Here is a 26452-nt window from a genome sequence, read left to right as displayed (position 1 = left end):
TACATCAAATACCCCTGAATGTATATACACTCTTTAGTGTGTTTCTTAAATTATGTAGAAACTGCCCCAATGTATACCAACTCTGTTACCAGACTTTTTGATACTCGGTTAACGTTAGCATCTCATCGCTATCTTAATTAGGAATTCTCTATTTAGTTCCACTGATCTTTCCATTTCTACTTGAATGAGTACTGACCTGTTTTGATTACCACAGCCTTACTGCTTCCCCTCAAAAACACAGAATACAGAATATAATTATCTGTATCAAAATGATTTATTTTTACTATTTTTTTCAAGTAGTGGAGCTCAAGACCTGCACTGAGATCAGGAGTCGGACGCTTAACTGACTGAGGCACCCAGGTGCCCCCACAACAGTTTTAAGTAGAAAAAACTATCTTGTGATTAAAAATTTGCTTTAAAGAATAGATTCATGTTCACAGAATATATCATCCATCTACATATACACTGAGCTGATCTCTCTTAAAAAAAAAAAAAAACAAAAACCTGCTAAGATTTTAAGTTTTTAGCTATCGCATTAAAAGGAAATACCTCGCAGGGAAATAATAAGTATACTGGATTAAAGAGTATCCCTCCCAAAATTCACATGAATTCTACCCAAAACCCGTGAATGTGACTTTATTTGGAGGTAGGGTCTCTGCTGATGTAATCAAGTTAGGATAAGGTCACACTGGATGAGAGTGGCTGTTAATCTAATGACTGGTGTCTACAGGGGGAGATCGGACATATACAGGGACACAGACCTATATAGGGGAAACCTCACGTGACAACACAGGAAGAGGCTGGCCTGACACGACTCCAAGCTATAGAACACCAAGGATTGCCAGCAATCGCCAGAAGATATGAACAGACGGGGAAGGATTGTTCCCTGGTACTTTGAGAGAGAGCATGGCCTGGCTGACACCTTGATTACAGACTTCTAGTCTCCAGAACTACAAGAGAATAAATTTCTGTTGCTCTTAAGCTGCCGAGTTTGTGGCAAATTTGTTAACAGCAGCCCTAGCAAACTAATACGATATCCATTCCAAGTTTTGTGTGAAGTTTGAACTAGTGTAAATTTCAAGTGACATAAAACCATACCAGGTGACTTGTCATTTGAGGTACCTGTCAGTCACGAGGCTACTCTGAAAGGGCAAAAGGACGGACTTGATTTAGAAAATGCTTTTGAGGGTACCTATTTATTTATTTATTTATTTTTACAATGATCTCATTACAGCACAATTTATAGCAGGGAAAAACAGTTCCTGGAAAGAAAATGCTGCTGTTTCACAAAGTGTTCATACTCTCGTTATATATTGCCTCAATATGTTTCAACAACTTCAAAAGTGGTGTTGCATTATATGGGAAAAGATTTTTCTTCTGCAAACGGTAAATGGCACTTTGTAGCTCTTCAAAGCACTTCAGCGTCCTGTAGAATACTCCCACTTCAGAGACGTTCTTTGGGACATTATCACAATCGACAGAGAAGGGAACATGAGACTGTTTTGGAACCGGAGGCCTTGACTGGCACTCCAGGCTGAGCTGTTTTTTATCCATACCTGTTCCAACTGTGTCCTGAGATTTCTTCATTGCTTCTTGGTGTAAAGATACTTGTTTACTGTTTGCTGAGTGCTGGTCTGTGCCTTCTGCTTCAGAATCATCAGAGCTGTCATAATCCACAAGACAGTGGGAGGCTCGTCGGGGAGACAGACTATCAGCCTGGAGTGTGGCATGGGTCTCCTTGGACATCACGAGCTGGCTCAGAGATCCAGAAGAAAAATCAGAAGCCCAGGACACTGAAGCATGAACGCTTCTGGGACGACCAAAAGCAGCTGAAGGGCTACGTTCTGTTTGGTTGCTGCTTCCGTCCTGGACAAGGGAGGAGCTATAACCGCAACTATTTATGCTATCTTTAGATGCCATTAGGTCAAAATCCTTGCAGATCGTGAAAAAAATAGCCCAGTCTTTTTGCAGTAATTTTAAGTATCTAACAAAATATTCAAGGAAACAGGTTTCCGATGAAATCAGAAAGTCAAGAAGAACTGAAGAGTCAAATCCTATATTTTTCAGTAAGAATAAGAAAATGCAGTGTGGATTATAGCCATATTCATGTGTGTGATGATTCCACGTTTCTTTTTCTTGGGTTGAGCTTTCAGTAGCTTTACGTTGTCTGAAAATCAAAGTAATGGAGACCCCAGATTAATGACTTTTTACAAAAATAACAGTTTTAACAGACATAATTCACATATCACAAATTCACCTATCAGATTACTTTTTAATCTATGCATAATTTTAAGAGAAAAAAAAATTCAAAACAATCTCTTCCTCTACAAACTCCATAGAAACCTAATTCAATAAATAAAATTCATGGACTTTGGTAGTTCTTGTCTGCTGAACAAAAGTCCTTTGTCTTCCTGTCTCTCGAGAGCAGAGTTCCTCATTCCTACAGGTAACTGATTACAGAGGGTAATATGGGGCTGGAGACTGAACTCCTTCCTTCCCCTCCACGCTCTTCTCCATAAGGGTGGGCATGGGACCTAGACTGACCGCCCAGAGCACCTCACGCTCCTGGCTACAATGATTGCATCCAACATGAATCTGTGACCCCAGAGGGCTAATCAGATCCCCCCACCCTGGGATTCTTGCTGGAGCTATTAAAGATGGTAACCGAAAGGCTGCTGTTAGCCAGGCACTGCTGGTAGCCCCGCCTGAGAATGAATTCAGGGTTGCGACATACAGACAAAGAGCAATGACCAATGACATGATTGAATCCCTATTATATACAGTGGTATCTGCTGCTAACATGCCCCACCCCCCCCTTTTTTTGTTTTTGCTCAGACTAGTCTGAGCAAAAATCTCAACTAATAACCAAACGATGTTAACTAAAAAAGTTACATAAAAAAAAGAAAATACAAACAGCATGAGCACATGCCTCTCTGGACACACTGAGGTGAAGAAAGTTAGAGATTTAATACAGAGGCTTCCTCTTCCCTGAGCAGTAAGGAGTCAGCTGGGAATACAACTAAGATCTATTCTAAGGGGTTCATCGGCATGTGCCTTTTCAGCACCGTTTGGGAGCCTAATTCAAATCACATGCTGGTATTTTGTGTTCTTGATTAGAACCTTTTGAAAATTGGCCCCAAACGCTCATAGTCTGAAAGCAGCCACTGCCAGCACGGCCATAACACAAGTACAAACTGGCAGGACAGCACTGCACCATCGGGCATTAGTAAGAAAGCCCTTTCTCTGAAGCCAAGAAAGAAATGGAAATCAAGCAAATACTTTAGGGTTTTAATAAAGCCAAGCGGGAACAGTGTAAAGGTCATCGGTTATGAGCTTCGTAGCCAATTACAGATATTTGCCACAGGATGATAGGACCCCATGTACAGCCGCTTTAATAAAGCATGAACAGGCTCAGCAACGCCGTGTCATCAGTAACACAGCTTCACGACAAACTCGGGGACCCGCCTCAAGTCGCTATCAGCCCCCATTCAAGTGTACGATAAAATGAAAACTTTGAGCTGCTACTTTGGTTAGTTCCAAGGCTAAGGTTACCTTTAAAAAGGCCAAAATCACCACACTGAAGCTCCTGATGGAAAAGTTAGTGTTGGGGGCAAACAGCATTTTTAAATATCGATTAAATGAAAGTTCGGATAATGGCACAAGCTTACTCCTGACGGCACAGGTAAAACAGATGAAGCGAAACCAGAACCCATGCTTTGTACCCTCCCGGTCTAGTTCCACTTCCCCAGATCTGCCTACCCAGCCAAGTTTTCATAATGAGAACTCAGATGTAATCTCATTTTCATGTAGGGCAGGGTTAAAGCAAGGAATTGGAACTTACAAGGAAACCACAAGATTGTTAGGGATTTTTCTTTTCCCCTTAATGATGGAAAGTAAATAGTATTCCAGCACATTATTAAAAATGTTTTCCGCTTTTCTGGCACACAGTTAGTAAAATTACTTTAAAATATACTGGCCTGGTCAACTTTAGGTAGATGCCCAATGATGCTTTGGCAGCCTCCAACATGTCATCGTCCTGTTCTATGAAGACCCTGGAGATCCACTCACACGGACTGTGTGACTGAAGGGAGGGCTGAAGGTGAGGCTTTAAGAAGGTCAGTAACTCAGACATGAAACTCTGTAAATCAACTTCAAGAGATGCACATTTCAAAGAGCAGCCGACTGCTTCTGGATGCATTAATATCTTACGATAATTTTATATATAGGCATCTCAAGCACTCCAATGTGGATTGTCGTGATTCACACTTTCAGAAAGCCTGTCAGTTAGGGATTATCTCCACTTTGCAAATTAGGAAACTGAATGTCAGAGAAAAAAAAGCGACTCACTCAAGAGGCTACAACTAAAATGTACAACCAGATCATCTACTCACCGCAAGGACCAGATAACTAATTATTTCAGAGAAACTAAAGTTACACGAATTCTTGCTAAAAGCATAGAGATAAATGAATAGTAGACAAAAGACATCACTTCACGGGATGCCGCAGCTGTCTGTTACTAGAGGCAACAGAGCAACCCAGCAAAAATCATTTTGCCTTTAAAATAACAGGAAAATTTTTTTGTTTGTTTGAAGTATTAAAATAAAAGTACTACTATTACGCACAAATACCAAAAAAGGTTTTGGGGAGTTTTAGCTGTAATTTAAAATTCTGAATTATAGAACACATGCCACCTAGTGTTGTAAATTATAACCACACAGAATGATACCCAGTATGCAGTACCTTGTAGTTATGACATCCAAAGCAATTCAGGGAAGTCACTGCTTACAATTCAAACCTTTCACTAAAACTCTATGCTGTTTGTTTAGAGACATCAACTATTCTTTTTTAGCAGATGAAATGGAAGACATGTCTTCCCCCCACACCTAAGTTGAATATCCTACTTTAAACAGTTGTCTTTGGACTGAGATAAGATCCTGGACATTATGTGCAATGATTTCTTAATCAATGTAACTTCTCACATGTTAGTTTTAATTCGCTTTCTAGTTATTGATAATCTACATTAGCAGTTACTCAATTTTATGAAGGAAAATAGAATGAAATACTACAAATATCTGAACTGACTTCTATCACTTAGTCAGATTATGCTGTACAAATTCAGTTTAGCCCACAAAATGTTGATATGTTCTTAGTGTAATTCTAATTTTTTAAAGAAAATTTAATAAATTATAATTATGATAACATGTACATTTAATTAGTGGAGTTATGGTCCTGAGATTTGAAAATTATGAATTACTTTGTATCCGTAAACAACTGCTCATTACTTTGCACACAAAAGGAGTTTAGAGAATTACCTTTCATTTCGTTTGCTGAAGTACAACTTTGAAACTTGATTTCTAAGGATTTAATGATAAGCAGGCTTGCTGCTCTGAGAATAACATGATCTGGACCAGGGGCACGCTCACATGTAGGCTGAACTTCCTCTCCACCAAAGCGGGGAGGCTTTCCAGGGACAGACAACGTCCGCAATAAGCCCAAATCCACAGCTCGCAAGACAGCATCAGCTAAAGCCAACATGTCGACATCTAAATGCTGATCTGGAGGCATTAGGACAGGGCTAGCTCCCCGACACAGGTCTTCACCCACTTTCCAGAGAAGGCATTTTTTGATGAAAATGATGCATTTCCTTTTGACAAAAGCCTGAACAGGCCAGGTAATAACGTCTAGCACACAAGAAGGTTTCAAAAATAAAATCCTCTGGCAAGTGAAATGTAGCTTCAGGTGGATTCTGGAAGCTATAAGAAGTTCAAGTAATTCCAGGGAACATATCAAGCTGTTTATTATTTTAGAGGTATCTCGGCAGCTTTCAAAATGATGAGAAAATAACAAACTGTAAAAAACTTCGAAAATAGTGTCAAAAGGAGTCAGGAACTGCTTTAAAATTTCTGCAATGAGAAAAACAGTAGTTATAAACAAGAGGAAAAGTGAAGGCTTCATAAAACAATTTACAATTCAATTTTTATAAATATTATCACTTTACCAGATGAAAAAATGGATTTGGATGGTTTAATGTGAACAAACGAAGACACAGAATAACAGGTAATAAGACGTGGTATATATGCTACAATAGAGTATTACTCAGCCACAAAAAAGAATGAAATCTTGCCATTTGCAATGACGTGGACAGAGCTCGAGAGACATGAGTCAGAGAAAGACAAATGCCATATGATTTCACTCATATGTGGAATTTAAGACACAAAACAGATGAACATGGAGAAAGAGGCAGGCCCCTGCTGAGCAGAGAGCCAGATGTGTGGCCTAATCCCAAGATCCTGGGATCATGACCTGAGCCAAAGGCAGACACTAAACTGACTGATCCACCCAGATGCTCCCAGAAAACAGACTTTTAACTACAGAGAACAAAGTGAGCATGCTGGGGGGGAGGTGGTTGGGGTGGATGGGTTAAACGGGTGATGGGGATTAAGGAGGACACTTGTGATGAGCACTGGGTGTTGTATGTAAGTGATGAATCACTGACTTCTACTCCTGAAATCACTATTACACTATACGTTACCTAGAATTTAAATAAAAACTTGAAACAAACAAAAGAAAAAAGCTAATAACTATAGTTAATTATCCATTTTACAATATCAAAAGGGACATATAATAACAGCTTTAATTTTTTCCTTATAATGTTTCATTTTAAAAAGATATCTTCAGTCAAAAAATTTGGAGTGAGATTCTTTAGTTTTTCATACTTCAGGACAGATCAGATGCTATAAAGTAAGTTTTAATCTTCATTATAAACATAATCGTCCTTGGGAGCAAAAGAATGACATTTATGGGGAACCATAATTTGTACCTGTTTTCTGTGAACATGTATCTTTAAAGATTTCTTTTATTATATAAGTCAGGGTCCAGAGGCAGTATACTGCCTTCTCATTTTCAGGGTATTCAGAAAGATTTTTTTGGCAAAAAGCAATCCAGGAATTGCTAAATGTTATCTATAAGTAAGAAAACAAAAAATAGCAAGTTATATTAGGAAGTTTTCTTTACAATTGCAAATTACCTATTACACACAACTCTATAAAACATCGTTTACTCCCTTGCCCCCACCCCCCCAAAAAAGAGTCTGGTATTTGGTAAAACAAGAAAGATACAAATATCCTAATATTCTCTAAGTGAAAAAATTCAACGTGCCATAGAAATAAAGGCTCAGCAGGGAACATGAAAATATTAGCAATGATTATTTCTAGGTGGTGGAATGATGTGTGATTTTTATTTTGTTCTTTATATTTCTCTCATTTCCCAAATTTTCTACTAGTAAAATGCCACCTTTTGTATTTAGAAAAAAATGTTACTTTGAGAAAGGAACAAGTACTTATAGCTTAAATAAATCAGGAGATGCTTACATTTATTAACTAATTCAGAGACAGAAAAATCTGATGCTCAATTTGTTTGTGTTTTTTTTCATCATGCTGAGGATCATTCTTAGAATTTATTTATATTGAACCTGTAAAAATGGTCGTGGTCTCCAGCAGAGGTTCCTAAATCTATTTTTGGAGAAAAGGAAGCAGGCCTACTTGCTCCTTTGAGAAACTGAAGAAGTTATAGACTGACTTGAAACCCATCCTTCAGGTGAAGAATCTGATTTATCATGACTTATGACATATTTAAGACTCTAATCTTTGATACAAGTCACTATTATATTACTACAATCTTATACTTTTATGGATTTCTGTGTTATTGAAAGAGCAAACATTTTATTGATACAAACATTTGAAGGGTAAAATCGAATGCCAAAGAACAATTTTAAAGAAACCATGAAAGAAAAGAGCATAATTTGATTACTTATCTTACCTTTTCTCTCAACTGGAAATACAGAAGTAATGCAAGGCACTTTGCAGCCATGTGAGATAACAATTTATCCGAGTCTTGGAACATACAGGTCTATGGGAAAACAAATAAACTTACCCACCATTACTGAATGTTTTTAAAACTTTTGTTTTAAACATCTAGATACAAAGAAAAACCCCCCAAACAAAACAAAAACCCACAGAAAAAAATGGCTTACTAATTTCGAATCGATGTCAGATGATTTCAAAAGAATTTTAATTATATCTCTGTATTTCTCCTTTGCATGGAAGTCAGTTTCAACAGACAATATTCTGGTTATCATCACCTTGATTACTGTTAACTGAAGGAGCACTATTTCTCGGGCACTGCCTATCGGTGAGTGTTTCTTCAAACACACAGGCAATACAGAAATGGTAGCCAAATTGGCAGAGGATGGCTGATGCTTGTCCTGGACACCATGGGGGTTTGGGCATTCCGAAGAGGTCATTGTAGAGCAGTCTTGATCCAAAGATGCTGGGTTGAGATAAAAGATGTAATCATGGTTCTCACTTTCAAGCGTGGCTCCCAGAAGGACCTTCTTGTATAACTGTTCTAAAACGTCAAGGAAAGCTTTCATTGGGACTGCCAAAATGTATCTCACGAGAAAGCTGACAATTCCAAACCGTAAATATCAGTCTCAGAAATGCGACAAATCTGTAAGACGTTTCTTCAGTAAAATCTAAAATAGGAACAATAATTGTAAAATTACAAGCATCAAATATATCATATTACAGGGGAAAGGCATCTGTTCCCATTGAATCATTTAGCCTCTCAAATAAAAGGTAATACTGATTGCTTAATTTCTAAAACGGAAAACTGGTAATAAGAACATTATTTTAAGACTGTAAAAATGAAATGTATGCTTTCCATACAGATTTAAGACCATAAAATTATTTTTAATTTTATCAGAGTAGAAACTTCTTTTCTCTAACAGTTTTCAATGGGCCATGAGGGCCTCTTACTCTTGGCACTACTGACATTAGGGGCTGGATAATTTTGTTGTGGGGGAGCTGGTCTGTGCATTGTAGGAAGTTTAGCAGCATTCCTGGCCTCTACCCACTAGATGCCAGTAGTACCTCCCTTGGGGTCTGGGGGGCCATAACCAGGCAGGCTGACACCCCCGGGGCCACCTCCAATTAATTAACTTTCACCTTCAACTAACAGATGAAAAACCTAGTTAGATTGCTGTGTGGTCAAACGCAGTGTGGTCAAATGTGGTGACTGATGATTAATTCACAACTTAAAATTAAATAATAGGAAGATCCTTGGCCAGCACTTTCAACCTTAAATAAAAAAATGAAAAATGCCATGCCAAGAAAAAGACAAGATGTTTAGCAAAAGTAGTCCAAACGTGAGCACCCTGTACTTGTCGCTGGATACAACTTGAGACACTCCCGCTGTTCCGGACTCTGACATGATAGACACCAGCAAGAGTGAGAAGGGAAAGGGCATTTAGGGTCAGGAATGGCTTATAAAGCAAGGAACATGGACGATCACTGACAGATGAGTATTAGAGGATATGTTATGGGTAATACGATTATTAATGTAGTTACTACAGAGCAAGCATAGCTGGAAAAACTTAAGACTTCGGCAGAAGTTAGAGATCACAGAATATCCTTCCAATGGAATGCTGAGCCTCTGGGAGTCTGATCCTTTGGGGCTTAGTCCTTTCATTGCCTTTGAGCTATTTCATGCCTTTGTAAATTTGTTGATCGCTGATGGCAATGCAAATAATTCCTGTCTATAGACATGCACATAATTGTCCAGTGGAGGGGTAACCTTCCTCTCAGCAGAGGAAAGCCAGTTTTGCTCCTATTTGTAGACTCAGCTCTACAATCCTTTACTCCATATAAATTCATGGTTCTTTAACTTTTCCTTTAAAATGGTTGTGACATCTGCCTAGTTCTTTCATTAGTTAATGAGTTAAACAAAATCGCTGATACAGTAAGTTCATTTTGTATGGGTCATGACTCTTCCAATTTATCCTTTAATAAAGTCCAAGGATTGCCTCCATCTATTCAGGCCCACTTATAAATGCCCAGTCCATCTTTATCTTTGGTCCTCGCTGGAGGAGTCCTAGGAGGGCTTACAGTGGGTCTCACTTCTCCAGTATGGCCACTGGCCTGCCCCTGGTCTTTACACCTCCCTCTCCAATGGTTTCTTCCCCCTTATTAGCTTCTAAGGAATTTCAATTCCGGATCACCCCGACAGGACAAAACTGCCTTGTATTTGTCCTATAGTGTAGAAATGGGTATGAAGAGCCCTATAGATGGTAACTTAAAGTTATGAATGAAATTTTCCCTGGTAAAGTTTCTCTGCATCCTCTTTTGAAACTGTGGTGAACATCTCAGACGATTTGGAAACATAACTAATAATCGGGAACCTTGTTCCATCTGATAGTGTTCAATGTTATCTGTTACCTGTTATCTGAACACGGTGCTCCCGGAAAGCAAGAATGATTCATGTTCCAGGAAAGGGCTCACCATATTCCCAGACAGACCTCACCTTTACGCTTTCACACAGACTGCCCTTATTTCCTAAACCCCCATATTTCCTCCTTCTTCTTTGAGAGGTGTCCCATTAACGAACATTCTGCCTGTTGTAAAGGCCTGAATAAAATTATCTTCTTAATTGTCTGGTGAGTTTTATTTGCCACAAACAGAAACTAGCTTTCATATTCTACTTCAGAATCCATATCTATTGTACTTATTTCACTTTATATTTTAGTTACGACAGTAACATTTCTTCCCAACAAAACTACTGACATCTTTTATTGAAGTTGACATAAACTATTACATTTTTATATGTCAAATATTCTGTGACAATAGACTATTTTAGGTTTTAACTAATAGCATATGTGCAAACCTACTGTTATTTTTTTAAAAGATTTTATTTATTTATTTGACAGAGATCACAAGTAGGCAGAGAGGCAGGCAGAGAGAGAGGAGGAAGCAGGCTCCCTGCTAAGCAGAGAGCCCCATGCGGGACTCAATCCCAGGACCCTGGGATCATAACCTGAGCCAAAGGCAGAGGCTTTAACGGAATGAGCCACCCAGGTGCCCCAAACCTATTGTAATTTTTAGCCACAAATGAAATTCTTTTTATTTCAATGCTATAATAGTAACAATACTTCCATTAAGAGGCACCTGGGTGGCTCAGACGGTTAGGCATTCGACTCTTGGTATTTGCTCAGGTCATGACCTCAAGGCTGTGGGATCGAGTCCCCACTGGGCTTCAAGCTTTGCGTGGATTTTGCTTGGGATTCTCTCCTCTGTCCCTCCCTCTGTGATCTCTTTGTCAAATAAATAAATAAATAAATATTTTAAAAAAAAACCCTTTCAATAGTACTTCTATAAATCTTAAGTCCTTAAATTTTACAACGAATGAAAATAAAATTGTGGGTATTCAACCATTTTTGACCTAAAAAAGGGCCATTTCAAATGGTTCAAACATTTCAGCTTGCAAAACTAAAGTGAATTACCAGTAAATAAATAGATACATAGACATGCAAGGAAGCAAGCATTTCAGGGGGAGAATGGGCTATTTTCTATCATCGTGGGACCTAGGTTCTTTGCTAAGAGTAGTTATGAGTAATCAGTTGAAAAACATTAGTGGGGGCCCACAAATGCCAGGCAGGTGTAGGGGTGCCAAAGACAGGCTGCCCCAAAATGTGCCACTCTGGCACATCGATTAAGTAAAAATTACTTCAGAGACAGCCTGTGCAGGAAGGACACTCAGACCCTCCCCTCCCCTGAAAACAGGCAATAAATCTCCCATGCAAGACGTAACCTCCCAGTATCAGAAGTTAGAGACATCTTGATCTCCACTGATAAGAAATTGAGAGCCAGGACAGCTGTATAAAGAATCCTTTTACTAATTTACTAGCACAACCCAAATTCTCTTAAGAATTCCTTACTAATTAGGGGCGCCTGGATGGCTAAGTGGGTTGAGCCTCTGCCTTCAGCTCAGGTCATGATCTCAGGGTCCTGGGATCGAGTCCCGCATCGGGCTCTCTGCTTGGCAGGGAGCCTGCTTTCTCCTCTCTCTCTCTCTGCCTGCCTATCTGCCTACTTGTGATCTCTGTCAAATAAATAAATAAAATCTTAAAAAAAAAAAAAAGAATTCCTTACTAATTAAAGTGTCCAAAGTTAGGTTTTCTCTGTCCCGTCAATTTGTCACAGATTTATTGTCTCTTTGTCTAAAAATGTATAAAAACTGCCTGTCTTGGTCATTTCTTTAGGTGTCAATGTCATTACTGGGCCTCTGTACACATGTAATAAAACTGTTTTGTTTTTTTTTTTTAATTTCCTGTTAATCTGTCTCATCTAAATTTGAGTCTTAGTTCAGCTGGAAGACCATGAAGGACAGAGAAAGAATTTTCCCTCCCTTCACAGGTACCAAATGAAGGAAGAGGATAGATGCTAGGCTGGTTCAACTATGACTAAGCATCACTCTTTCCTCATTATAATGTCTTTGATGCTGGCCAAAAAAATCTTCACTGAAACAAATGTCTATGGGTAGCCTATTGAGAATTGTAGTCTTTTTTTTTTTTTAAAGGAATTATGGTATTAAATGAAAAGACAGATCCTGAAAAAGTGAACTAGGGTATTTGACCAACCACATCTTTTTCCTGAAGTGTCTATTACAAGGGTAGTATATCTCAAGCTCTTTTCCATGATGGTCTGGAGGAAGGTACACCTCTCAGACAAGTTTTTAAACCAGTTGTACTGGATATATGGGAGAGATCTGTCTAGCCTGAAAAGGAAACAAATATAGGAAAGGTCTAATTAGGACAAGAAATGGGTAGTGTTTTTAAAGAGGTTTTTTTTGGAAAATTCCTCTTGGCAGAGAATGACTACCAGGTGGCCAAAGGGGGTACCCAAAGCAAGCATAAAATTTGCCTCATGACTCTCTTTTACTGCTTAAGTACAATAAGTGATTTGAATCGTGTATTCTATTCCTAACAGAAGCATACACGTCTTAATACAAAAGTACTGTTATTCCCACTCATCTTCACACAAAATTGATGCTTCAAGAATAAGAACTGTTAAAGTTTAGGGGCGCCTGGGTGGCTCAGTTGCATAAGAGTCTGCCTTCAGCTCAGGTCATAATTTTGGCGTCCTGGGATGAGCCCCTCATTAGGCTCCCTGCTCAGCAAGGAGGCTGGTTCTCCCTCTGCCCCTCCCCCAACTCGTGTGTGCTAGGCACACACACTCTCTTTCAAATAAAATAAAATCTAAAGAAAAAGAAAAAGATGGGGCACCTGGGTGGCTCAGTTGGTTAAGCAGCTGCCTTTGGCTCTGGTCATGGTTCTGGGGTCATGGGATCAAGCCCTGCATCTGGCTCCCTGCTCAACAGAGAGCCTGCTTCTCTCTCTCTCCCTCTGCCTGCCTCTCTGCCTACTTGTGGTATCTCTCTATCTTTCTGTCAAAATAAATAAATAAAAATCTTTTTTTTTTAATTAAAAAGAAAAAGAATTGCTAAAATTTATTGAGTGCCTACTATGTTCCAAACACGGTTTTAAGTGAGTAATAAGTTCACAACAGCTTTATGAGGTGAATATTTATTATACCTATTTTACAAATAAGGTAATTAAGGCAAGGAGAGATTAAGTTACAGAGCTAGTTAAGTGGCAGAGCCAGGATCTGAACCTACACAGTCTAATATCAAAGCCTCTGGTCCTCCCCAAATTTACTCTGATGCTTCAAGTCTCAAGAATATAGAGGAATAGAGGACTTCTAATAACCTTCCCAAGTGAAAACAGTAACTCACACAGTCTAATTTTTAACACTTTCTAGATTTTCTCCTACAGTACTTTAAATCAGAATACCCATCCTTAGAATTATTTTCATATGTTGCACAATATCTAAACTCAAGATCAATTACAACTTTCTAATGCAAACCAAGTACAATTTTTTCAAAAGATACTTAGCAACCAAAGGTTAAAACATTAATCAGGACATCCATTTGATTGAATTTTTATATTAAATTACTTTTAGAAGCTACATCAAACCCAGGATGAAAAGCCAAACTATCCACACATTATACTTTGATTATCAGCCATCAATAGTTTAAAGGCAATTTAATATGAGTGACTAAGACCTTGACTTGACTTCACTTAAAATGATTTTAACTTTTTACAAAAATTAACTCAAAATGCATCATGGGCTTAAAACTTAAGATTTTAGGAAAAAAGAAAAAAGCAGGAAAAAAACCTTTAGGATTCAAGGCTAGGCAAAAAGTTCTTAAACTTGGCCCCCAAAGAAGTCTCTAAAAAGTAAAAACTGATAAACTAGATCTCAACAAAATTAAAAACTCTTGCTCTGCGAAGGACCCTTTCAAGAGCAGGAAAAGATAAGTTATAGACTGAAAGAAGATATTTGCTACTCACATAATCAAAGGGTTAGTATCTACAATATATAAAGGATTCTCAAAACTCAGTATTTCAAAAGATAGTAATAATCAGAAAATGAGCAAGAGACATAAACAGACCCTCCTCTGAAGAGGATATACAGATGGCAAAAAAGTGCACAAAAAGATGTTCAACCACATTAGCCACTGGTAAACATATAAAATCACAGGAAATACCACTTTCGCTACAGATGAAATAAAAATTTGTGATGCCAACTTCTGAAGAGGATATGGAGAACCAAACTACTTACATATTGCTGGTGAGATTATAAAATGGTACACTCTGGAAAACAGTCTGGTAGTTTCTTTAAAAAACTAAACATACTCTTAACCATATGTTCCAGCAATCGCACTCCTTGGTATTTACTTGAAGGAGCTGAAAACTTATTTCAACACAAAAACCTGAACACAGATACACAGAGCAACTTTATTCATAGTTTCCAAAATTTGGAAGCAGTGACGACGTCCTTCTGTGGGTAATAAACTGTGGTATATTCAGACAATGGAATATTATTCAGTACTAAAAAGGGAAGAGCTATTGAGCCATGAAAAGACATGAAGGAACCTTAAATACATATTACTAAGTTAAAAAAAAGCCCATCTGGAAAAGCTATATACTGTATGATTCCAACTACATGACATTCTGGAAAAGGTAAAACTACAGAGACAGTAAAAGGTTCAGTGGTTGCCAGGGGTTGGAGTGCAGGAGAGGGGTGGATAGGTGAAACACTGAGTTTTAGGGCAGTGAAAGGATTCTCTATGACCCTATAAAAGTGGATATGTATCATTGTATGTTTGTCCAAATTCAGAGAACGTGTACAGCCAAGAGTGAACCCCAGCATGAACTATGGACTTTGGGCGATAATGATGTGTCACTTTAGGTTCATCAATTGTAACAAATGTTACCACTCGGTGGGGGGGGGGGCGTGTTGATAACACAGGGGAAGGCTATGCATGTCAAGGGGCAGGAGGAATATATACAGAAAATTTCTGTACTTTCTGATCAATTTTGCGATGACCTAAAACTGCTCTAAAAAAATAAAATATTTAAAGCAAAATAAGAAACTAAATACGCAACTACTGTATGACCTAGTAATTACACACCTGGGCAGTTACTCCAGTAAAATGAAGACTTAGATTCACACAAAAAGCTGTACATTAGAGTTCACAGCAGGTTCATTTAGAATAGCAAGAAACTGAAGATAACCCAGATGTCTCTTCAGTGTATGAATGGTTATACTGTGGTACGTTCACACCATACAGGAATAGCACACAGCAGTAAGAAAAGAACTATTGATACATGTAATGATTTGGATAGTTCTTAGGGAATTATGCCAAGAGAAAAAAGCCAGTCTCATAAGGTTGCATATTGAGTGCTTCCATTCTTGAAATGACAAAGTTAGAGAGATGAAGAAGAGATTAGTGATCACCAGAGGTTAGGGAAGTCCCCTCCCACTTGGTGGGTAGGGTTATAAAGGCCAACACAAGGGATCCTTGTGATCATGGAACTGGTGAAGGCAACACTAACCTACAGATGTGATAAAAATTGCACACAGATAAATACACAGAGATAAGACAGGAAATCTGAACAGGATCCTGAACAGGATTATACTAATGCTAATATCCTGGTTGTGATATTGTGTGATAGTTGTGAAAAACACTACCATTGGAGGAAACTAGTCAAAGGGTACACAAGATCTCTCTGTATTATTTCTTACAACTGCATGTGAATCTACAATTTCTCAAAATTAACAATTCAATTAAAAATATAATAGTTTCAGGGGCACCTGGGTGGCTCAGTCAATTAAGCATCTGACTCTTGATTTCGGCTCAGGTCATGATCTCAGAGTTGTGGGATGGAGCCGTGCAGTGGGCTCCATGTTCAGCAGGGAGTCTGCTTGTCCCTCTCCCTCTGTTCCTCTCCCTATCTCTATCTCTATTTCTAAAATTAAAAAAAAAAAAAAAATCTTTTTAAAAATATACAATAATTGCAGCTAAAGACATCAGCCTTCTGATCCTAAGTGTTAATATGCATAGGATTTCATGAATATCAACTAAATATATATGTAAATGTATTAGAACTTTGAATTTAAAGATTCATAGATGGAAAACTGAGCAGCATCATATTTTAAAATGTTAAAATATTTTCCTAAAAAATATTCCTAAGTAAAAACTAGGTGGAAATTTTAAGTGCGTAGTCTACTCATTAGAAGACATTCTGCCATCACCCAATTTCAAAATTATTAAAAACCAAGTTGCTAATAATTTAATCCTTCTTTGTATACAGAAAGCAACAACAATAAAAAAGATGCTACTATCTTCTTTAGGAGATTTTCTTTAAACAACCCATATAGTTAAATTCAGAAAAATACTAACTTTCATGGCCAATGTTACAATGAAAAAATGCTTCTCTTTATGTGAAAGGTTACTACAGTTTACCAATCAACTGGGAAACTCAGAATTGGGCTTTGGCTTAATGCAACAATACATTCAAATCTGATCACAGCCCAACTGGACACTTATTGCACTTATTGTATATTGCCCTGTTCATGAAAATGTTGTGATTCTAGAGGCAGAAATTGAGGCACTCTAAACAAAGGTTATCTTTCAGGATTCTGGTTCCTGTCCCAACTAAGACAGCAATCATTTTGTCCAAATAAATAAATGAGTGTTTAGAGTCTACAGAAAGTTCGAGAGTGGTGCCAAAGTTAGAGAGGCTAATGAGAGTGGCTAAGGCACTGAGAAGGTCTGGAAGACAAAAGGACAGAGGCTCCCAACATCTCTGTCTAGTACGAGAGTCATTAAAGCTGGTCCACTATGACTGCAAGAGGACCTCCCCCTACTATAAAAGATGGAGGGGGAAAGGATATCTTCCAAGAGCATGTCACATGCTGGGCATCTTCCCTTTGACCTCCTAGTCCCACTCTTTACCTTTCTCCATGCCTCAGGATGCTCCAGTATTGGAAGTCCCAAGTACAGCAATAAGGCAAGAACAAGAAATAAATGGTATTAGAATTGGAAAGGAAGAAGTAAAACTGTCTCTGTTTGTGGATGATATATTTCTATATATGAAATATGATATATTTCTTTTATATAAAAAAAATCCTAAAGACTCAACTAAAAAATGTTAGATCTAATCAATACATTCAGTTGAAGTTTCAGGACACAAAATTAAATATGAAAATCAGTAGCATTTCTATACACTAAAAACAAATTTTCTGAAAAAGAAATAAAGAAACTGATTCCATTTATAATAGCATCAAAAATAATAAAACACTTAAGAGTAAGTGAAACTAAGGAAGTAAAAGATCTCTGAAAATCACAAGACACTGATGAAAGAATTCTAAGACACAAATAGATGAAAGGTAACCTGTGTTCTTGGACTGGAATAATTAATATTGTTAAAATGTCAATACTACCAAAAGCCATCTATTGATTCAAAGTCATCCCTATTTACATTCCAATGGTACTTTTTACAGAAATAGAAAAAACACTCCAAATATTTATATGGAAACACAAAAGACCCCAAATAACCCCCCCCCCAAAAAAAATTGTGAGAAAGAACAAAGCAGAAGGCATCCCAGTTCCTGATTTCAAGCTATACTATAAAGGTAGTCACCAAAACAGTATGGTACTGGCATAAAAACAAACAGACCAATGGAAGAGAGCTGAGAGCCCAAAAGTCCTTCCCCACATATACAGCCAACTAATATCTGACATGGGAGTCAAGAATATTCAATGGAGGAGCCAGTCTTTTCAATAAATGGTGCTGAGATAATTGGATATTCACACGTAAAAGAATGAAATTGAACCCATATCTTAGACTCACAAAAATTAACTCAAAATAGATCAAAGTCTTAGATGTAAGAACTAAAGCTCCAGGAAGAAAACAAGAATAAAGTTCCTTGACATGGGTGTTGGTAATTTTTTTTTTTTTTTTGGATGACACCTAAAGCATAAGCAACAAAATAAATAAGCAAGTAGAACTATACCCAACTAAAAAGCTTCTGCATAGCTGAATAAGTCGTCAACAAAATAATGAAGAAAACCTACGGAATAGAAAAAAAATGTTCGCAAACCATACATCTGATAACGGATTAATAACCAAATTATATAAAGAACTCATACAACTCAGTAACAAAAACCCAAATAATCCGATTTAAAAAATTAGCAAAGGAACTAAATAGACCTTTTCCCAAAGAACTATAAAAGGCCAACAAGGTACATGAAAAGAAGCTCACCATCATGACTCACTAGGGAAATGCAAATTAAAACTACAATGAGATATCACCTCACACCTGTTAAGTTACCATCATCAAAAAGAGATAACAAATGCTAGTATGATGTGGAGAATAGGGAACCCTTGTGCACTGCTGCTGGCAATGTAAATTTGTGCAACCACTATAGAAACCAGTATGGAGGACCCTTAAAAAATTAATAGTAGAACTACCTTATGATATGACAATTCCACTTCTGAGAATATACCCAAAAGAATCAAAAACACTAACTTGAAAACACATCTGCACCCCCATGTTCCTAACAGCATTATTTATGATGGAAGTGGAAGTGCCCTAGTGGATGAAAAGGTTGTGGTATTATCTACAATGGAATGTTATTCAGCCATAAAAAAACGAGGAACTCATTCCATTTGTAACAACATAGATGGACCTGGAAAGCATTGTGCTAAGTTAAATTAGTCAGAACAAGGCAAATACTGTATGATCTCACTTATATGTGGAATGTAAACAAATAAAAAACAAAACTCAAACTCACAGCAAAAGAGATCAAACTTGTGGTTATCAAAGGCAGAGGGTGGGTGGAAGGGGGATTGGAGGAATTTGGCCAAGAGGTACGAACTTCCAACTATAAGTTACAGAAATACTAGGGATGTAAGGTGACTGTTGTTGACACAGCTGTAGAATACACAGGAAGGCTGCTAAGAGAGTAAATCCTGAGTTTTCACCACAAGAAAAAAAATCCCTTTTTTCCTTTTATTTCTTTTTATTGTTATCTAAAGAGAAGACAAACATTAGCTGAACCTACTGTGGCAATCATTTCGCAATATACGTAAATCAAACCATCATGCTGTTTGCCTTAAACTGATACAGGAATGTATATCAATTATTTCTCAATAAAATGGGGGAGGGATGTTGGGATCTTTAAGTGTTCAGTCCTCCATGTCCTTTCCCTTCTTAGAGCAATTTCACGGACTCTGTCAATGTCTTCAATTACTATCTCCATGCTGACAACTTCAGAATCCAGTTAGGGTCTAGCTGTCTTCTGGGCTCTGCACTCAAGTAGTAAAAGCCATCAGAGAGTTCCACTTGGAGGGCCCACAGGCACCTTCCGCACAAATTCAACTCAACTTCTATGGCCTCTCAGACTTGTCTTCCTCAGCCTCTCAGTTTACGGTGACCATATCTCTTAGGTATACCAGGTAGAAATCTGACATTTTTCTGAACCCCTCCTCAGCCCACTTCTCTCCACCCTCCCTGCGATTACTGTAGTACACCACTTCCACCCCAGACAACGAACAGATTTCTTGCTAAATGGTTGTTTCTTAGCCTACCCTACATCCACTTTCTTCTGACAAACTTCTCCATTCTTCTTAGGATAAAATCCAAACACCTGGACACAGCTTAGCAAGTCCTTCAAGATCTACCTCTTGGAGTCCTCTCACCAATCTGCCCCACAAACTAAGCCACAGGCTTTCTCTGAAGTTCTCAGAAACTGTGCACTTTAAGGGTTCCCAAGCTTTGCTTGGCACATTCTTTCTGACTAGGCCACATTTAACCTTCTCCCACCAGCTCTCAACCCTTAATTTGAAAACCTGCAGTCCCAGGAAAGCCTTTTACTTATCCAACTCAGGATTAGGGGGCCCTGCCAAGAGCTCCTTCAGCCTATACTAAAGTATTTATCTCATTGCATTTTCTATAATTATTTTCTGGTTTGGTTTCCCCACACTTTGACTACGAGCTATCCTGGGCAGGACTGAGCTCCTTGCTTATATAGGCCAATAGGTAGCTCATGAGGAAAGCACCAAAACATGTATTCTTGAATGAATGACAGTGTAAAAGAAGACATCAGGGGACAAATTGAAAGGGTCTGCAGTGACCACCATCTGCCACACAACATCTTCCTATACCTCATTACATAAAAGCAACGGATACATTAAATTACTTCCTTTATATAAATAAGGAGGCCATTCTGTCTGGACGTTGGTGGTAGCCAAATGTCTGGTGTACTGGATGACTTAGTTTAAAATAATATTAGCGCTTGTCTGGATTACTCTAATAGCCTTCCACATTTGCAGTAACCCTGCTCCCGCTAGTCTTTTCCACTGATCAGCCAGCCACTGATCTTTTCAAAACATAAATACGATATTGTAACTTCTCTACCCATGGCTTACACGGTCCCGCAAAGGTCTGCCATCTGTCCCACATCCCCCATCTCTTACCCACTCTGCTTGACCACGCACGCTGGTCTTCTTTCTTGCAGTTTCTGTTAAACATCAAAGGTTATTCCAGGATCAGAGGCTTTGCACTGTTGATTCTACCTGCCTGCAAAACTCTTCCCTCCGCCCAGCTCCATACCCCAGATCTTGCCACGGTTGTTCCTCCCCATTCAGATCGCCGCTCAAATGTCGCTTCGAGACCTTTCCTGACCACCTACCTAAAATAGTCGACATATCCTAGTCAAACTCGATCCTCTTATTCTCCTTGACTTTCTTTATATAACCTAACCCTATGTAATTATTTTGTCTATCTCCCCTGTCAAAGCGAAAGTTCCACGAGGACCATTGATTGTATCTACCCCGTTCACTGTTGTCTCCCTAACCGCTAGGAGAGTGCCCGGCCAATAAACACTTGCTAAATGAATACAGACACTCAATAAACATGTCCATCTCGCGTATTTTCCATTCTCCTCTCCCCTTCATTGTCAGAAATCCGTGAGGGTCGCTGTCCCTGAAGAAAAGCTCTTGAAGCGTCACCGCCATTCCGAAAAAGAGTCCTCTTTTCCTCGCCAGGCGAGGCAAGTCCAGCCTGGTAGCTAATGGGGCCTCCCCGAGACGGAAAGATGAGCCACGGACCCGGCACTCTCCTTTGAAGAGCGCTGAGCGGGTGCTGCAGCACCAGGCGTCCCTCTCCTCGCTTCCTGGGGACTGCCGCCTCCCCAGCCTTAGACCCCTGGATCAGGCTCTCGGTCAGCCGCACACACGCCTTCCCCTCCGCGGAGCTCCGCTGCCACTCCCAGTTACCTGTCGGAGAACTGGGTTGGGAGACCCAGCCTTCACACCGCCATTCGAACGAAGAGCACCAACCTCCGGGCCACCGTAGTTCGGGGAACGCACACGCCGATCTCTTCCTTCGCATGCGCAGAGATGCCGCTCGGCGTGCAGTGTCTCTTAGCAACCGCTTCGAGTCCCTCCGCCAGGGGCGGAGCATCGGAAGCCTCAGGGGGGAAGCCGAGGGGGAAGTGAGTGAAACCAATCGGAGACGAGTCCCAACCTCGATCGGCACGCCTCCTCTAACTGTCGCGAATGCGCAGACGGCTTTACGGCAGGCAAGGGGTGGGGGCTACCGGGGGTAAGGAGGAGAGAAGGAAGCAACCAACCAACCAAGTCGCCCCCACCCCCCCACCCCCACCCACCCCGGACCTGGTTTACGGCTCCGGGCTCAGGCTCCGATGCGGCCGCTGATTGGCTGCTGAAGGCTTGGTCCCATCCCAGTGACCCCAAAGTGCTGGAGGGAGGGGGCGGGGGTGGCCCAGTGCAAAGTGCATCCCGAAAGCCCCCTGCCTGTATCCCCCGCGGCTGGCACTTAGGACCCTGTATGACCCGGGACCTCGCTGCCCCGAGACCTCCCGTGTGCCCCCGTAGCTGGGAGCCTTCGGCCCCAAGCGCGGCAGCCCCTGCTCCGAGCTCTCAGACCCGGGCTGCCCCCCCACTCGAGCCGGGACTTCCTCCCTGCACCCCTGCCCCGAGGCTGCCCGGCGGTCAGGACCGTCGCCCCAGTTCTGCTCGACCGTCCGGATGCTCGCCGGGTTGGGGCCGTGAGGCACCGAGAAGGATCAGGAACACCCGTGTCCGGCCCTGCCTGGAGTGTTTGTTCAATGGAGAAGTTGGTGAGTGTGGAGAAGGCTGAAAGGAGGAAGAGAAGCAGCAGCTGAAGAGACAGGTAAAGTCAGTTACCTCCCCCGAGGGGAAGGGGGCTGGCTGAGAGGGAGAATCACTGCTTCTTCCTGTCTGCCCTTACCACTCTTCCTCTGCTACCCCTTCTTCAGAAGCCCCCTCCTTCTCGCCCCTGGGTCACTGCACCACTCACTGGTTTTTGCTTTCCAGGTCTGAGCCGGCTAGAGGAGACGAGACAGCAGGAAGGGGTCCAGCCACCCACCAGAGAAGCAGCAGAGAGCCTCTGACCAGCATCCTCTTTAAAGGTAATGAGCCAGACCTCCCCTCCCCCATTGTTTATTCCTGGCCCCTACCTCATTAAGCATTGCTTTATTTTCAGCGTAGTTACCTGGAAATGTAACTCTTTCCTGGCATTCAGTTTCCCAACACAAACAAAACACGGCCCGTGCCTGATCCTTAAGATTTTAATCAATAACTTCTTTATCTCAGAAACGTATTTTCCCCTTTCTCTCTGTATGTTGTTTCCGTTTTCTGCATTATCTTTTGGTACACTGTACCATTTACCCTGCTCTGAGACTTTGAGACCTTTTTGTAGGCCCCCCCCACACACACATCTTACTCTCATAGGAATTCTCAATTCCTTGTTAATTGCTTGTTAATTCTCAATGACTCTGCTTTTTAATTAAACCACAATTTTCTGTTTTCCCCTTATGTCTTCCTATCACCTTTCCTCTACCTCTGTCAAAAAATCATTTGAGTTAACTAACTGACAAGGGTTTGGTAGAAGAAGATACAGTAATGGCTTGAAATTTATGAGTTTCGGAAAATAATGTGACTTTTCTAGTGAAAAGTGAATCTGTGTTCTTGGATAGTGTGGATAGTTTGAAAGCAATATTTGCCTCTGAAGCACTTGAACACAATTAACTCTTGTGGCTTTTTCGTGTTTCTGTGTGACAGATATGGATGGATTTTGAAACTTTTAAATATAATATTTGTTGCACCTTTGATTTTCTAGAGCTTACAAAACTATACACTATTAGGTTAATCATTTGACACTCAAGAGTTTGCAAACAGAGGAATGTTTTGGTGCGTATAGAATCTAGGGCTTTATTTTTGCACTCTTAATAGATAAGATTTTTCATTTCAAAACCCTTACAGATAATTTGTTAGATTGAAATTTAATCATCTCATTCATGTGATCCCATTTCTGCTGCTGTATTTTGTTGCTGCCTCTGAAAATGCACTAAAGGTAAGTTTAGGACATTCATGTAATTCCTAAAGAGGGAATATGATCAGGGAAATTATCTAAGAGTTAATTCAGAAATTAGTGGAGTGAATGACTTCTCTGCCATCCAATAACAGGGGTATAAAGTGACTGATTAATCTCAGAGTTATTTTAATATCTCAGATTGTTTAGGGAATTTCAGGTGCAAAGAAGTACTTAAAATAGTAGACATTTGGAAATTTTTGATTTACTCTGTTCCACTGGACTTTCTGCCTTCTACAAAAATAAATTAACGCCTTTCCTGATTCCTTTACTTGCGAAGACATTGCTAAAGATACTTTTAAGTGCTTTGAGGGTTTGTGTTTTCTTGGGAGCTAGAACTGGACACCAAAGGGAGAGTGTATGCTACTGAATGAGACTGAAAATCAGTATCTGGCAGTGACTTCCATGGTGCACATTTAGGGCAGCCTGAAATAGGGTCCACTTCATTTCAGTAGAAACTAGCCAGGAGTCTATAAAGTTAAAGGCAATTTTCTTTATTTAAATATGCAAATCGCCAGAGAGATGCCTAATGATGACTTTAGGAATATTTTTTTGTTAACATATATGAAGTATGTTTTTAAGGGAAAAGTGAATTATGTATTTTCTGTTCAGGCCTTCTCATGTAAACATTTTTTTCTACTTTAGATATAACTCTAGCGTGTTTTCATTTGCAAGGGATGTTATCACCTGAGATGGTAAGAGAGCAGGTCTGTGGCAAGTCAAGCATGGAAGGTACAGAAAGGACACTGTTTTCTCCTGGTTGCCAGCCAGATCATTCTCATTGCTTAAATAATATTTCATTGATTCTCCCTCAGCTTTTAACAGTTTTTCTAGGATTAGGGAATAGATAGATAAATAATAGATAGATAAATTGTTGGCATTAGTTCCAGATACCAGCATGACTGAAAATGTTCGGTCTAGGTTATGCTGAACATTTAAAATGTTTTATTTGGGTAATTATTTGCCAACATGGACAGTTAAGATAGTTTCTATTTTTCAGCCCACTAGTTAACTTTGTGTTAATTCTCTTGCCAGGTACATGGGTATTTACAGGAAAAAAAAAAAAAAAAGGTAAAGAAGCTGATTTATTTGATAACCAAATATAGATTTATAGTCACATAGGGAGAAAAACTGATTTTAACTAAAGATCTTCAGTGATGCCTTTTGAGGTTGCTGTGGCGCCATAGTTTTGTCTTTATACCTGAAGTGATACCATTCACAGTTGCTCAATATTATGCTACATATATGGGGCTCCTGGGTGGCTCACTGGGTTAAGGCCTCTGCCTTCTGCTCAGGTCATGATCCCAGAGTGCTGGGATCGAGCCCCACATCGATCGGGCCCTCTGCTCGGTAGGGACCCAGCTTCTCCCCCCGTCCCCTCTCTGTCTGCCTCTCTGCCTACTTGTGATCTCAGTCCATCAAGTAAATAAAATCTTTAAAAAAAAAAAATTATGCTACATATAATATCTATTTTCTTCACATTTAGCTTGGATAACGTAGAAAATCATAAAATTCCTAGAAAGTTTTCAGTCAGATAAAGTTTATACAAGCGTACCTAATATCTGATTTACAGCCTTTCATTTCAATCCCAACTAAAGACACTCCCTCAGTAGAAAATGATTGTTTCCTTTCTTGCAAACTTCTTCAGTACTACCATGAGGCTGCTAAGATGATCGTTCCAGACCCTGAGTTACTAAGATGATATTGACGAGACCTCCTCTTTTACAATACTTAAGTGATTTAAGCTTTGAGTTGAGCCTGGATTAAGTGAGTTACACAGTTTCCTCTCTTGCCTCTTCCACATTCCTTGAAAACTTGAAAATGGTTGGTTTCTCTTCTGGATCATAGGAGAATTGAATATGCACTGCCAAAGCAGGCACAATCGTATGAGAATTGTAGATAAGTCATGCATTATAATACATCCTTGCGTTACCGGGAGGCCCAGCAACTTGGAGGAAATAGGAATGCCCTTACTTGTTCTAGAACATAAACACCATGCTAACTATGCAGAGTGATACTAAAAAACACTTCTCCTTTATTTTGGGGTCCAGGCTCTTGATCATACAAATAGTTCTGGTCAACATGGACCTCAATGGTGTTGCACACGTTGGACCTTGTGTTCCTGCAGCCATCCAGGACTTCTGAGCCCATGGGGGTTTTTTCCCTCAGAGCCACTATCCTTGGAGTTGCTGATTTTATTTTCATACCAGCCTGTATCTCTGTTTGCTCTACAAAGAAATGCTTATTTCCTTTTTTGAGTAGCAAGCTGTTATCTTGTTTCTAGTTGGTGTGAAATCTGAAAGCACAGTTCTAATTTGTATCACTTAGTGTGGACTTTTAGTGAAAATAATATGCAAAAAGCTATTAGTGACTAATCGTGTATGCCAAAGGAAACTGGGGACATGTGGCAGATCTGGTGAAAGTTGTCTCCAGTTTCAGACAGGTCTTAAATATATTTTGTTTTATGGTTATCTTATGCTTCGCTCTGTTCTATGAATATAAACTTCTTTTAATTATGTGCAGCAAGAAATTTGGTTTCAACTTAATGCAGTTCACTGGCATCTTTATGGAATTTAGCGGTAACATTCTAATCCCCAAATTTATAGTTTCGAGTATGGTCAACAGTGTAAAAGCTCAGAGGCCTGTGTGATTTTCTTTTGACACATGGAGAGTTGAAAAAGATGGGTTTGTGAAATTTACACACACTATTCAACACACTGTCCCGTTATCCACACACATTCCCCAAACAATCCCAACACACTTTCCCCAAAATGATATACACTGGGGAG

At 39.6% G+C, this 26452-nt stretch overlaps 2 protein-coding genes across 4 annotated transcripts in view; one reads left to right on the top strand and one right to left on the bottom strand.

Moving 5' to 3' along the window:
* Positions 1-1199: 1199 nt before the first annotated feature.
* Positions 1200-21578, bottom strand: LINS1 (lines homolog 1). 3 transcript variants are annotated; one of them, XM_032835997.1, is made up of 8 exons: positions 21524-21578; positions 20723-20766; positions 8033-8533; positions 7819-7908; positions 6821-6962; positions 5313-5903; positions 3978-4149; positions 1200-2167 (listed from the first exon to the last, which is right to left on the bottom strand). In XM_032835997.1, exons 3-8 carry the CDS (start codon positions 8429-8431, stop codon positions 1285-1287), a joined length of 2277 nt encoding a protein of 758 aa, XP_032691888.1. In that variant the 5' UTR covers positions 8432-8533; positions 20723-20766; positions 21524-21578; the 3' UTR covers positions 1200-1284. The 3 variants fall into 3 exon arrangements, with proteins under 3 accessions (XP_032691888.1, XP_032691890.1, XP_032691889.1); XM_032835999.1 differs by having other exon boundaries at positions 8141-8533; XM_032835998.1 differs by lacking the exon at positions 21524-21578 and having other exon boundaries at positions 20723-20930.
* A 333-nt stretch (positions 21579-21911) lies between these two features.
* Positions 21912-26452, top strand: part of ASB7 (ankyrin repeat and SOCS box containing 7) — a 46782-nt gene continuing 42241 nt past the window's right edge. Inside the window, exons 1-2 of the mRNA XM_032836000.1 lie at positions 21912-22442; positions 22607-22701. The gene's annotated coding sequence lies outside the window, so the exon portion shown is untranslated. The remainder of the gene's footprint in view (positions 22443-22606; positions 22702-26452) is intronic.

This window comes from Lontra canadensis, unplaced genomic scaffold, assembly GCF_010015895.1.
Source record: "Lontra canadensis isolate GAN:19392208 unplaced genomic scaffold, GSC_riverotter_1.0 scaffold89, whole genome shotgun sequence".
Classification (NCBI taxonomy): Eukaryota; Metazoa; Chordata; class Mammalia; order Carnivora; family Mustelidae; genus Lontra; species Lontra canadensis.
This window is presented reverse-complemented; position numbering and strand designations above follow the sequence as displayed.